Source organism: Phascolarctos cinereus, unplaced genomic scaffold (genome assembly GCF_003287225.1).
Source record: "Phascolarctos cinereus isolate Bilbo 61053 unplaced genomic scaffold, phaCin_HiC Scaffold_5;HRSCAF=322, whole genome shotgun sequence".
Lineage (NCBI taxonomy): Eukaryota > Metazoa > Chordata > Mammalia > Diprotodontia > Phascolarctidae > Phascolarctos > Phascolarctos cinereus.
This window is the reverse complement of record NW_027555958.1, coordinates 2,406,773-2,419,383: the sequence shown is the minus strand read 5'-3', so window position 1 is coordinate 2,419,383 and position 12,611 is coordinate 2,406,773. Positions and strand designations below refer to the sequence as shown.

The 12,611-nt window shown below is 54.4% G+C and overlaps 1 protein-coding gene across 1 annotated transcript in view; it reads left to right on the top strand.

Annotated features, from left to right (window-relative positions):
- The first annotated feature begins 4,076 nt into the window (after nt 1-4,076).
- Nucleotides 4,077-12,611, top strand: part of LOC110198867 (germinal-center associated nuclear protein-like) — a 43,799-nt gene continuing 35,264 nt past the window's right edge. Inside the window, 7 exon segments of the mRNA XM_078155418.1 lie at nt 4,077-4,212; nt 5,199-5,396; nt 6,826-7,094; nt 7,753-7,915; nt 9,875-10,035; nt 10,774-10,958; nt 10,961-11,014. Coding sequence (XP_078011544.1) covers nt 4,132-4,212; nt 5,199-5,396; nt 6,826-7,094; nt 7,753-7,915; nt 9,875-10,035; nt 10,774-10,958; nt 10,961-11,014 — 1,111 coding nt within the window. The 5' untranslated portion in view covers nt 4,077-4,131.

Sequence of the window (12,611 nt, the reverse complement as noted above, 5' to 3'; positions counted from 1 at the left end):
CCTGCAGCCCCTGGTACCTCCCTCCCCCAGCAGCCCTGGTGCCCCAGCCCTGGCACTCCCCTCCCCTGACAGACACCCCCTCCCCCAGAAGCCCCTGACGCCCCCCTCCCCTGGCGGGCACCCCCAGGCCTAATGCCCCCTCCCCAGCAGCCTCTGGCACCCCCCTCTCCCAGGAGCTCCTGGCGCTCCCCTCCTTCGGCGGGCACCCCAAGCCCTTGCGCCCCTCCGGCCCCGACAGACACCCCTCCCCCAGAAGCCCTGGTGCCTCCCCTCCTGGTGGGCACCCACGGCCCAGGAATGCTTTGAAGCAGGGGCTCTGATGGAGCCTCCTTCCTCCTTTTCTCTTCAGGTTTCCCCAGGGTCCCTCTGTGGTTGAGCACCCTGGGACGTCTCCCAGCCATGAACCCCAACAATCTCAACGCGGGTCAGCAGCCTGGGGCTTCCACTATGAGTAGGCTCCTCTCTGAATGGGGCTCTGGAGAATCCAAACCCAACTCAGTGGGGGGCTCCCTGGCTCCCTGGCCTGGCTTGGAGAGATTTGGGGGGCCCGCCTTGTGGCCCCTGAGGCTCCCGGGCCCCAACAAGGAGGTGCTGGCCTCACAGGCCTTGCCCAAACACCAGACCTTCCCGTGCCCTGCCTCTGTGGGCTACTCCTCGGGGGACACCCCCAGGTACACTTTGGGTAGAGGCCAGCTAGCCTTGCCCAGGCAGGAGGAGGCCAGGGAGCCAGGCCAGCCCCTGGACCTTCCCCCACAGGGCAGCCCCCTGGGCTCTCCCTTGGCCTCAGCCTTGCTGGGACCCAAGAAGAAGGTGAAGAAGAGGCGGCCCAAGCCGCTGTTTAAGAGCAAAAACAGCACCCCCAGAGAGGCCAGCCATGGCCCCAAAAGGCTCAAGTCAGAGCGAGAGCCAGGAGGCGGCCCCCGGCCCAGGCCCCGGTGCCAGTACGATGTCGTGGAGAAGTGGGAGCTGGGGCCCATAGGTGACCACCCGCTGAACAGATGCTCTGCCCGGCTGAGCTGGCCCTATGGGGCCCCCTCACTAGGTGGTGCGACCAAGAGAGGGTCAGAGCCCAGGCGCGAAGGTACGGCCTCAGCCCCGGTCCTTGGGGTGGAGGGTGCTGCCTACCCTCTCTGGGCCTCGGTCTCCCCGTGTGGGCACCAGAATAGTGTGGCATGCCTGAAATATGAGAGCTGTCATGATCCTCATCAACACCCCTGCTTCCTTGGCCCCAAGAGACAGTCAGGCTTTACTTATTTGCTGGGATTGTGCCCACATTGGGGACGAGGGACATGTCTGAGAGTTCTGGCAAGGGTCCCACATCCCCGACCTCTTTTTCAGGTCCTGAAATGGGAGAGCACTTCCTTGAACAGCTGACATTCTGTGAAGAAAAGGAGACAGATGAGGATTTCACGCCTTCTTCCTTCTCAAAGGCTTTACAGAAGTCCTTCACCAGGAGGGGCCTCCCCAGCCGGAGGTGGGTCTGGGTCCCCTGGGCGGGATGGGGGCTGCCCCCTTGAGCAGGGGCATACCAAGAGCCCCCAAACAATCCCTGTTCTCAAACAGCTTGGAAGGCCCCACCGCCCACGTTGATCCCCTCCCTCCCAAAGGAGAGAGAGTGTAGCAGCACGGGCTGCTGCCTAGGGGGAGCTGGGGACTCTACCTGCTGCCTCACCCTTGAGCCAAGCTTCAAGATGGCGGGCAGGCTTCAGGTGTCTGCAGGGACACTGTGCAGGAGGGATCAGCCTCTATTGGCCTCTTTCTGCTCGGCCTTGGGGCACAACCAGGAGGAAGGGGTGGGGGGAGGCTTTGCCGCTGTAGGAGAACATCCCCAAGCCCCAAAGGGGTCCTCTAGAGGGTGGTCCAGGCATGGCCTGGAGCCAGTGCTTCTGAGGGTGCCCTGCTCTGGGGTCTGTAATCAGGCGGTGCTTGAGCGGGAAGGAGTAGCAAAGGCCCATGTGTCTGAACTCCTCCCTGCCCTCTTGGCCCTCAGCCGCTCCCCCCAAAGCCTGCCTTTCCCCGGACACAGCTGCCCAGGCCCAGCGCTTTTCTGCTGGCTCCTAAGGTGAAGGCTTTGGACAGCCTGGGCTCCCCACCAGCCTCCGTCACCAGCTTGCTCTGCACTGTGGCAAGGACGTCAGAAGAGAAATACAGTCTTCTCAATTACAGGGACAAACTTCTGAGACAAGGTATGCGCTCCCTCCAGGAGCCCCTGGTCCCACGCCCAGGCGGAAAAAGGGCTGTCATCAGTGAGTCAATCAACAGACGTCCTCAGGGTGGCCTGGGTCAGACCACATCTGTGGGCAGCAGGGTGTCCAGAGGAGGCAGCCAGGACGGGGAAGGCGCCGAGCTTACCCTGCGCTGTAGCTAACAGGGACAGAGCTGAACGCTTTTCTGGCACACGAGTACTGACTGGTCTTCATGGCAAAGGGCACTCTGAGAGCACCGGGGAGGTCAGTGAGTGCTCTGGTATTTTTAGTTGAGGGCGTGCAGTGGACAGAGTGGTTCTCAATATCTGGAGCCAGGAAGACTCAAGTTTAAATCCAGCCTAGCTGTGTGACCCTGGGCAAGTCACCTCACCGCTGCCTCAAGTTTCCAGATCTGAAAGATAATAACTCTTCTTCCCAGGGTTGTTGTGAGGATAGAGTGAGATCATCTTTGTAAAACATTGTGTAAATGTGAGCTATTGTTGTTGGCCCTATTTTATAGGGAAGAAACAGGGCAGAACAACCATGCAGCTCCTATGCTTCAGAAGCAGGGCTGGCACCCAAGTCTTCCTGGCTTTGTACATCAGGCCCGCCTGCCCTAGCGACGATGAGTATTGGGCATGGTCAGCCAGAGTCGAGAAGGCTGGCTGGCAGTACCCAGTCTGTCCTGTGGGGGCAGGGTTCACTTCTTTCTGCTTGGCCTCCAGGAGCAGCACCAGGACGGGGGGGAGAGGGGGGAAGAAAGGTGCAGAAAGGCAGAATTAGGCTCTGTGTCAGGAAGCCATCCCAATGTGGAGAGGGCTGCCTTGGGAGGTGAGGGGGCTCGCCTACCCTCAGGTCGAGCCTGGACACCTGGGCTACTTGTCCTGTGTGATATAGAATTGGCACAGCACTCTTCTCTTAGTAAGCACTTAATAAATCCATCCATCCTCCTTCCATTCATCCATCCGTCCGTCCATCCATCCATCTCTCCACCCAACCATTCATCCTTCCATCCACCTCTCTGTTTATCTGTCCATCCATCCATCCATCCACCCATCTGTCCATCTGTCCATTCATCTGTCTGTCCACTCATCCATCCATCCATCTGTCTCTCCATCCGTCCATCCATTCATCCACCCATCTATCCATCCATCCATCTGTCCATCCATCCATCCATCCCTCCATCTATCCGTCTATCTGTCCATCTGTCTGTCCACCCACCCATCCACCCGTCCGTCCACTCATCCATGCACCTGTCCATCCATTTGTCCATCCATCCACCTCTCTGTCTGTCCATCCATCTGTCCATCCATCTACCCACCCATCCAGCTATCCATCCACCCATCCATCCACCCACTCATCCATCTATACATCCATCCACCCATCCATCTGTCCACCCATCCACTCATCCATCCACCCGTCCGTCCATCTGTCTGTCCATCCACCCACCCATCCGTCCATCCATCCGTCTGTCCGTCCGACCATCCGTCCACCCATCCATCCAACCATTCATTCATTCATTCATTCACTTATTCACTGTAGAGGGGGGTGCTTGTCCAGGTCGGGGTTGGACCAGGTGGGCTCTGCAATGCTGGGCTTGTGTATCCTGAGCCTGGTCACAGCTTGTGAGTAAAGCTGAAGCAGAGTAACATGTCCAAACTGGAAGGCCCTTAGAGCTCATGCAGTCCATCCCCCCATCCCTTGCTTCCTATGGAGCTGAGCTCCCGAGGGATGGGGCTCCTTGAGAGTCGGGGCAGAGCTTGGACCAGGGCCTGGACCGGAGCCTGGATCCCTGCCCAGCTGCTGACTTTCTGGACAGGTGGGAGCAGCCGGCTGACTGGCCCCGTGGCTGGGCAGCAGAGCCATTCACGTGCTTTGTCTTACAGCTCAGGTCAAGAGGACGAATCTGGGTCAAGCAAAGCCCTTGGTGGGGACCTGCCCGGACATGTGTCCAGAGAAGGAGAGGTACATGCGAGAGAGCAGGAAGCAGCTGAGCATCTTTGAGATGCTTCCAGGCTCGGACAAGGTACATCCCACCGTGGCCCTGCCTCTTGTCGCGGCTGGCCTCTCACGGTGGCAGCAGGGTCAGTGGCCCTCCTGGGCATTGCACCTGGTCCATGACTCAGTCCCCGTCCTTGGGTCTTCTGTTGTCCCCTCAAACTCCACACAGCCCAAACAGAACTCATCTCACAAAACCAGATAGATCCCCTTCTCTTTTGGAGGCAGTTGGGTTAAGTGACTTGCCCAGGGTCGCACAGTCAGTGTGAGGCTGGATTTGAACTCTTGAAAATGATGAGTCTTCTTGACTCCAGGGCTGTTCTCTATTACTGTGCCACCTAGCTGCCCCTTAGATCCCCTTCCTAACTAGGAATGAAGAGGTAGGAGGGACTTCAGGGTCACCTGCTGCAGCCTAACCCTCATTTTACAGATGAGGAAACAGAGGCCCAGAGGGGTCCAGCGAGCCATCCAAACTCTCCTGGGACAGGAGATGCTTGTAGATAAAAAACAGTCTGAGCTCTCTTGGGGCCCCGGCATGGGCATCTTTCTCAGTCTCCATCCCTTGGGAGGTGGCCTGGTCCATTCAGAGCCGCAGTTAAGTGTTCAATTCACTGGGGATGTGGAGGGCAGCCGGGATGGCAGAGAGACCAACAGTAATGCCTTCTGAGGCCAGGCTGATGGACGTGGGCACATCCCAATTGTCTCTGAGCTGGAGGAGAGAGCGCAGCCTGTTTCTGCTTGACCCCCAAGGGCAGAACCAGCAGCCATCATGGGGGTAGATGCAAGGTGGACATTGGGAGACCCTTCCTGACGCAAGAGCTGTCCAAGCCTGGAAGGGGCGGCCCAGGAGGCAGGGGTCCCCCTCTGCATCACACCTGGATGTGAACTCGTCAAGGGATGTTGTAGAAACAGGCATGACCAGTCAGGTGTGGGCGGTCCTCTAAGTAGCCGCAGCACCCAGGTCGGTGTTTGTCCTCCCTCTTAACCCCGGCCCACCCTCCTCGGGGTCCTCAGGTCGACCACACAGCAGCCATCAAGGAGTACAGCCGGTCTTCTGCAGATCAAGAGGAGCTGCTGGCCCATGAGCTGCGGCCCTTGGGGGTCCTGAGCATGACCATGGACTACTTACTGGCCCACGTCATGGACAGCCCTGAGGGGAATGCCCGAGAGTGCTACGATTTTGTTTGGAACAGGACTCGAGGGGTGAGGAAGGTCAGTGTCGGGTTCCTCTCTGGGGATTCTGGCCTCCCTGAGGCCCGAAGGTAGATGTTCCTATTGAAATTGTCGGTTTTGTTGGCATATAATGGGGTGAATAATTTCTAAGGATGCCCCTGACTTCTTTGGTTATGAATTCTTCTTTTTAACTGTTGATAGTAATAATTTGGTTTCTTTCTCTTTTTATTATATTAGCTAATACTGTATCTCTTATTGGTTTTTTTAAAAAAGTTTATCATCTTCATCAATTCAATTTTTTTTTAGTTTTATTCATTTTTGCTTTTCAGAATTTCATCTTGGTATTTTTAATTTTCTATTTAATTGCTTTTTAATTGCACGCTAGATTCAGTAATCTGCTCTTTCATTATTTTGTTGTGGAAAGTGTTTAGAGATAAACATTTCCCTCGCACGTTGCTCTGGCTGCATCCAAAAAGTCTTTGACCCTTTCCATTCCACTTGGCCTTCGGACTTTAGTAGGTCTGGCCAGTGTTCCCGTAGGGTTTTTGAGTACAGTGCCGTTTGTTTCTTTTCTCCTCGTGGTTCGCGGCAGGCCGGTGATTGCCAGATTCTCTCTCCCTGATGCTGTTTCTGGTCCCTTGTTCCCCAGGGAGACCCCCTCCACTTTCTGGATGGGGCTGTCCTAGGGCCTGTTTTCTCATGGGGTCCTTGACTTCTGCCTGGTCCGTGCTCCACTCTCACTTACCGGGAAGACTGTACTAAACGCTGACTTTTCTGCCACTTTTCAGGTCATTTTGAAAGTCCCTGGGGTCTCTTGTTTCTTCTCTGCCCAGAATTCCAGCAGGTCTCGGGGGCAAGCCTTGCCTCTAAGGGAGGCTCTGCCCACAGGTCACTGGGTCACTGTGGAGTGATTTTCTTTCCCTAGGCCTGTGCTCCGGGTGTCTCCAGGTGTCTCCGGAGGCACAGAATCCCTTTATTGTTGGTGTCTTCTGTTCACTCCTATGTGTAATGGGATTTTTGGTCAAGGCCCTGCCCTGCTCTTGTGTGGTGGGTGGGATGATGGGGCTGCATTTGGGCTTAGTCGTGCTGTCCTGTGTCCTGACGCTGGCCACCTCCTCCCTGGTGGCTTCTGGGCATCGCGCTCTGGCAGGGGCTGGGCTCACCTGCATCCTGCTCAGAACCGGGCTCCCCGAGCCTCGCAGGTGGCAATGGGGCCATGGACAGGTCACTGCCTTCTCCATGGGAGCCGTGCTGGCTGTCTGTTGGCATGAGCCATAGGACCTTCCGGTCTCTGGGTCGGGGATGGGCTGGCCTACCCTGGGGTGTCCCGGCTTAGAGGCCTCTGAGGGCGTGTTCATCCACCCCGGGAGCCTCCCTGCACAGGCCCCGGGCGTCTGGGTCCAGGGTTTCTCCTCTTACTGTGTCCTTGGCCTCTGGGTAAGCGGCTCGGTCTCCTCTCGCCCTCAAGGACATCACCCAGCAGCATCTGTGCGACCCGCTGACGGTGTCGTTGATTGAGAAATGTGTGCGCTTTCACATCCACTGTGCTCATCAGATGTGCGAGGAGCCCCTGGCCTCCTTCGACGCCAAGATCAACAGGGAGAACGTGCTCAAATGCTTACAGAGCGTCAAGGAGATGTACCAGGACCTGGCCAGCTTGGGCATTTACTGTGCCTGCGAGGCTGAACTTCGGAGCTACGATGTCCTGCTCAACCTCCGCCGAGGAGACATCCTGAGGTGAGCCTGGCATCCTTGTCACAGGGTGGTGTCAGCTGCCGAGGCTCCGCCAAAGAGACCCCGCCCCCATCCTTATTGGATGCCAGGTGGGGACCCAAAGACCCAAATGGCAAAGGGCCTGCCCTCAGGGAGCACATATTCTACTGGGAGACACAAAGTGCACAGTGCCTAGCACATAGAAGGAATCGGATAAGGAGTGAAAAAGAAGAAAGGTGAACCGAGGACAGCTTATGGAAGGATGTCTGTCGATGGGGGGACTGCCCGAACCGCCCTTTTCATCCCATGAATCTCCTATCCAGGTCTTCACCTAAATCCTCCGCAGAGGGCCCACCCAAGGCCTACCCCTGGATCCTGTAATATTAAAAGAACAAACATTAAAGAGTTTTAAAATGTTAATTCGGGGAAAGCTGAAATGGTGTATGTTTACACATATATGTACATGGGGGATCAGGAGAGGGAAAGAGAAAGAGGGAGAGCCAGAGATACAGTGAAACAGAGAGACAGAGAGAAGGAGATGAAGAGAAGGGGGGGGGTGGGCAGTGAGAAGGACAGAGCCAGAGAGAGGAGTGGCTCTGCTGTGGACTGCGTGCTAGTGGCAGCCGAGGCAGGCCCGGGCCTGGCCCAGATGACCGCCATCCCCCTTTCTGCCCGTCCCCAGAGAGCTGCAGCAGTTCCAGCCCAGGGTCCGGAACGCCCCTGAGATCACATTTGCTGCCCAGGCTTTGTCTGCCCTCAACAGCAACAACTTTGTGAGGTTCTTTAAGCTGGTACGGGCCGCTCCTTACCTGGAAGCGTGCATCCTGCACAGTTACTTTGGTCAGGTGAGACGGAGGGAGGGGCGGGTGGTCTGCCAGCCCTGGACGTTGATCGGGACCTTGTGGAGAGGCTCAGGACAAGGCCAGGCCTGGCTCCTGCCCCTGGAAAGCGGGTGGGCACCTTCTGGGCCCCTGAGACCCTCAGGGACCCTCCCCCTGATCTAGCCCTGGGCACAAGGAAGGAAGGGACTGCCCAGGGTGTCACAGCCAGGATGGGTCCGAGGCCTGTGTCCTGCCCCTGGAAAGCAGGTGGACTCCTTCTGGGCCCCTGAGACCCTCGGGAACCCTCCCCCTGATGTAGCCCTGGGCACAAGGAGGGAAGGGACTGCCCAGGGTGTCATAGCCAGGACGGGTGTGAGGCCTGTGTCCTGCCCCGTTAGACAGAACAAGTCCTCCAGCTTGTGTTTTAACTCATGAAATGTTGGGAGGCCTCCTTTGGCCGTTCTGGCCACACTGCTCCCTTGCTCAAGGGACTTCATCTTCCATCTCCAGCTTCCCTGCTTTTGCCCGGGCTGTGCTCCATGCCTGCTCACTCGCTCTTCCCAGGATCAGGGGATCCTGACAAATACTATGACCCTAGTGAAGTCTCCTCCCCCTCTGGGCCTCAATTTTCACATCTGTAAAATGATATTATCTGAGGATCACAAGGCCATAGATGTAGAGCCAGAGGGGCTCTTGGACACCAACCCCTTCCCATATTCCAGATTAGGAGACTGAGCCCCAGAGAGGTTAGGGGATTTGCCCAACGTCACACAGCTAGCAAACATCAGTGACAGAGTTCGAACCCCAGTCTTGCTGACTCTGAGTCCAATGCCCTGTCTGCCATGCCAGGCTGACCCTCAAAAAGCAGCCCAGCTCAGTCTGTTGCACGGAGGTCAAGGTCACTGGCCAGACAGTCCGAATCTTCTTCTGCAGCTGCCAGAGCCACTGCTGGGTGGGCCAGGCAGTCACCATGTTGGTAGACGTCACCAGCCTCAGCCGGGGCCATGAGTGGGTGGCCCTGTGGCAGTCCTGCTGGGAGATTCCCCTCTGAGACGCCTGCTTAATTTTTAACTGATGTCTTGACACCCCCCCCCAGCAGCCTGAGGAAGTTTCCAGCAAGTGGTCATGTTCAGGTCACTGACTTTGGCCTCATTTTTCTCTCTGGAAGACAAGGACCGGAGTCACAGGGGATGGGCAGACCTGGGAGGGCTGCAACCTGCTTCTGTGGAGGGAATGTCCACACTGGGGAGATCGCAGCTCTAGCAGAATATTTGGGTCAGGAGTTTGCTGAAGAGTCTCATGGTCACTAATTGTGATAAGGCCAGCTCAGATGCATCAGGACCAGACCCCAGCTGCCTCTGGCGGAGCCTCTCAGGCAAGGGAGCAATCTCGGGGGATGGAGCAGTGGGGCGCCCAGACCATTAGGTGGATTTGCACTTGGTGTGGCGGGTGCCGTTTTGGCAGAATGCCCCAATCAGTGCCCGGCTCTGTAGCGTGTGAAAGCAGGGGTGGCAACAGGAGGCTTCGGGCCAGCAGGATCCTGGAGCCCCTCTTGTCCAGCCCCCATTGTATAGGTGAGGAAGTCAAGGCCTACAGAGCTTAAATGGCTTGCCCATAGTTGTAAGTAACGGGGCCAGGATTCGCACCCAGGGCCTCCAGGAACTTTCACTGAACCCTTGATCAGCTTTGCGGAAGACCAGAAAGACAAGCGAGCATGCTGGTTGGTAGAGTCAGGACCCCAGATGATCTTCACAGAGAGCCGGCTGAGCTGAACACAACGGGAAATTTAATGGAAACAAATGTAAAGTCACACAGTCCGGTCCAAACAAGCAGTTGCTCAAGTCTCAGGTGGGCAGAGCCCGGCCAGACAGCAGTCTGCACTGGATCATGGCACAGTCATGGTTTAGTCTTGCATTTCCGTTGACAAAGTGCCGGGCGTCGTTTCAGAAGACAGTCATCTGTCTCCGTCCGATTTGCTTCCAGGTCCGCAGGGATGCTCTCAAGGCCATTAGCATTGCTTACATGGTGAGCTCGCAGAGGTCCACGCTCTTTCGCCTCGATGACCTGGTACGCATGCTCCTGTTCCAGGACTGTGCAGAGGCAGCAGACTTTGTGACCTTCTATGGCCTGAATGTGTCTGATGGGTACGTGAGTGCCTGAGGGGAGTGAATGAGTGAATGAATGAATGAAACGGGGTTGATTCTGCATTGGCCCCGTGCATCAAGGGCTGGGGACATAAATGGAAAAGCAGTCCCAGCTGGAGGCCATCCCTTGACAGGGGAGGCAGCGGATCGAGGGGAGTGGGTGGCAGGCCTGTAATGGCTGACTCCCAGTGGATCCAAATGTGGTGGGCTGCCATGTTGCCCTGCCCATGGAGTCTAGAGGGGCCCTGGCCTTAGGGGGGATGGGCCGCCACTGAGGAAAAGAGTCAAAAGACTAGAGTTCAGATCCTGACTACTTGTCACCTCTGTTACTCTCTGGACCTTGGTGTCCTCATCTGTAAAATGGAGGTGCTGGAACCGATGACCTCAAAGGCCCCTTCCAGCTCTTAATCTGTGACCCTCTGACATGGTGGCATTTCTGTCTGGTTGGGTTCAGGTTGCCTTTCTCAAGGCCCCAGGTGACTATGGAAGGCATGGTCTGTGGATGATGGCTTCGTAGAACTGGGAGGGGCCTCAGATGTCATTGAGGACAGGGCCCTCATCTTACAGGGGAGGAAACTGAGGCACAGGCTTGCCTGTAGTCCCATGAGTAGAAAGTAGAGGAGCTCCATGGCCTCGGGGGTCACCAGGGTCACAGAGGGTCAGGGGCTGTCAGCAGCAGATCAGTGTTGGGAAGATAAACAGCTTCTGGACTTGGGGTGAAAGCCTTTGTCTTTGCAGCTGGGTGGAACTGAACCGTGTGGCCTTCCGAGAGTCTGAGAGGGTGTGCACACCCACAATGTCAGTGCTGATTGAACAGAAGAGGACCCGGCCTATTGGGGAAGTCATCAACGGTGGGCCGCTGCCCCCAGTCTCATGGCACATCCCTGTCTGCAGCTTCAATGAGCGCAGCGTATACGTAGGCGAAGGCTCAACCTGGAGGCTGCCTGTAGGGACCAGGAGACCCCCAGGGGCCTGGCAGGTGCGTGATGGGGCCTTCAGTCCATGTTGCAAAAAAAAAAACAACAACAAGAAAATAATGTTAAAAAAGCATGCTTTGCTCTGAGAGTTCGTCAGATCTTTCTCTGCAGGTGGACAGCATCTTCTGTCCTGAATCCTTTGGGATTGTCCTAGATCGCTGTATTGCTCAGTCATTCACAGTTGATCATGGTTACAATGCTGCTGATACTGTGTACAATGTTATCCTGCTTCTGCTCACTTCACTCAGCATCTGATCGTATAAGTCTTTCCAGGTTTTTCTGAAACCATCCTGCTTGTCATTTCTTTTTTTTTTTCACTTTATTTTTTTTTCCATATGCTTTTGAGTTGACAATTTTTCTCCCCCTTCCTCCCCCCCACCCTCCCCAAGACGGTGCACAATCTGATATAGGCTTTACATTTACATACCCATTAAACATATTTTCACATTAGTGAAGTTGTAAGTAAAAATTAAAACCAATAGGAGGAACCATCAGAAAGATGAAAGAAAACTCAACAGAAGGTAAAAATATGTGAGAGCGATTCGACTTCCATAGTTCTGTCTTTGGATGTGGACAGCATTTTCCATCCTGAGGCTTCTGGAGATGGCTTAGATCCTCTAATGCTGAGAAGGGTTCAGTTTAACATTCTTAGTCATTGCATCACATGGCTGTTATCGTGTACAAAGTCCTCTTGGTTCTGCCACTTCACTCAGCATCAGACCATATAAGTCTTCCAGGTTTTCTGAAGTCAGCCTGTTCATCATTTCTTATAGCACAATAGTATTCCATTACATTCATATACCACAACTTGCTCAGCCATTCCCCAGATGGGCATCCTCTCACTTTCCAATTCTTTGCCACCACAAAAAGAGCTGCTATGAATATTTTTGTACATGTGGGTCCTTTTCCCATTTGTTTGATCTCTTTGGGATATAGCCCTGGAAGTGCTATTGCTGGATCAAAGGGTATGCACATTTTTGTAGCCCTTTGGGCATAGTTCCAAATTGTTCTCCAAAATGGTTGGATCATTTCACAACTCCACCAACAATGTATTAGTTCCAATTTTCCCACATCCTCTCCAACATTTATCATTTTCCTGTTTTGTCATGTTGGCCAATCTGATAGGTGTGATGTGGTACCTCAGAGTTGTTTTGATTTGCATTTCTCTAATCAATAACGATTTAGAGCATTTTTTCATATGACTATAGATGGCTTTAATTTCTTCATCTGAGAACTGTCTGTTCATATCCTTTGACCATTTATCAATTGGGGAATGGCTTGTGTTCTTATAAATTTGTCTTAATTCTCTATATATTTTAGAAATGAGGCCTTTATCAGAGAGACTGGTTGTAAAAATTCTTTCCCAATTTTCTACCTTCCTTCTAATCTTAGTTGCATTGGCTTTGTTTGTGCAAAAACTTTTCAATTTAATGTAATCAAAATTATCCATTTTGCTTTTCATAATGTTCTCTATCTCCTGTTTGGTCATGAATTCTTCTGTTCTCCATAGATCTGATAGGTAAACTATTCCTTGTTCTCCCAGTTTACTTATGGTATCAGCCTTTATATCTAAGTCCTGAACCCATTTTGACTTTATTT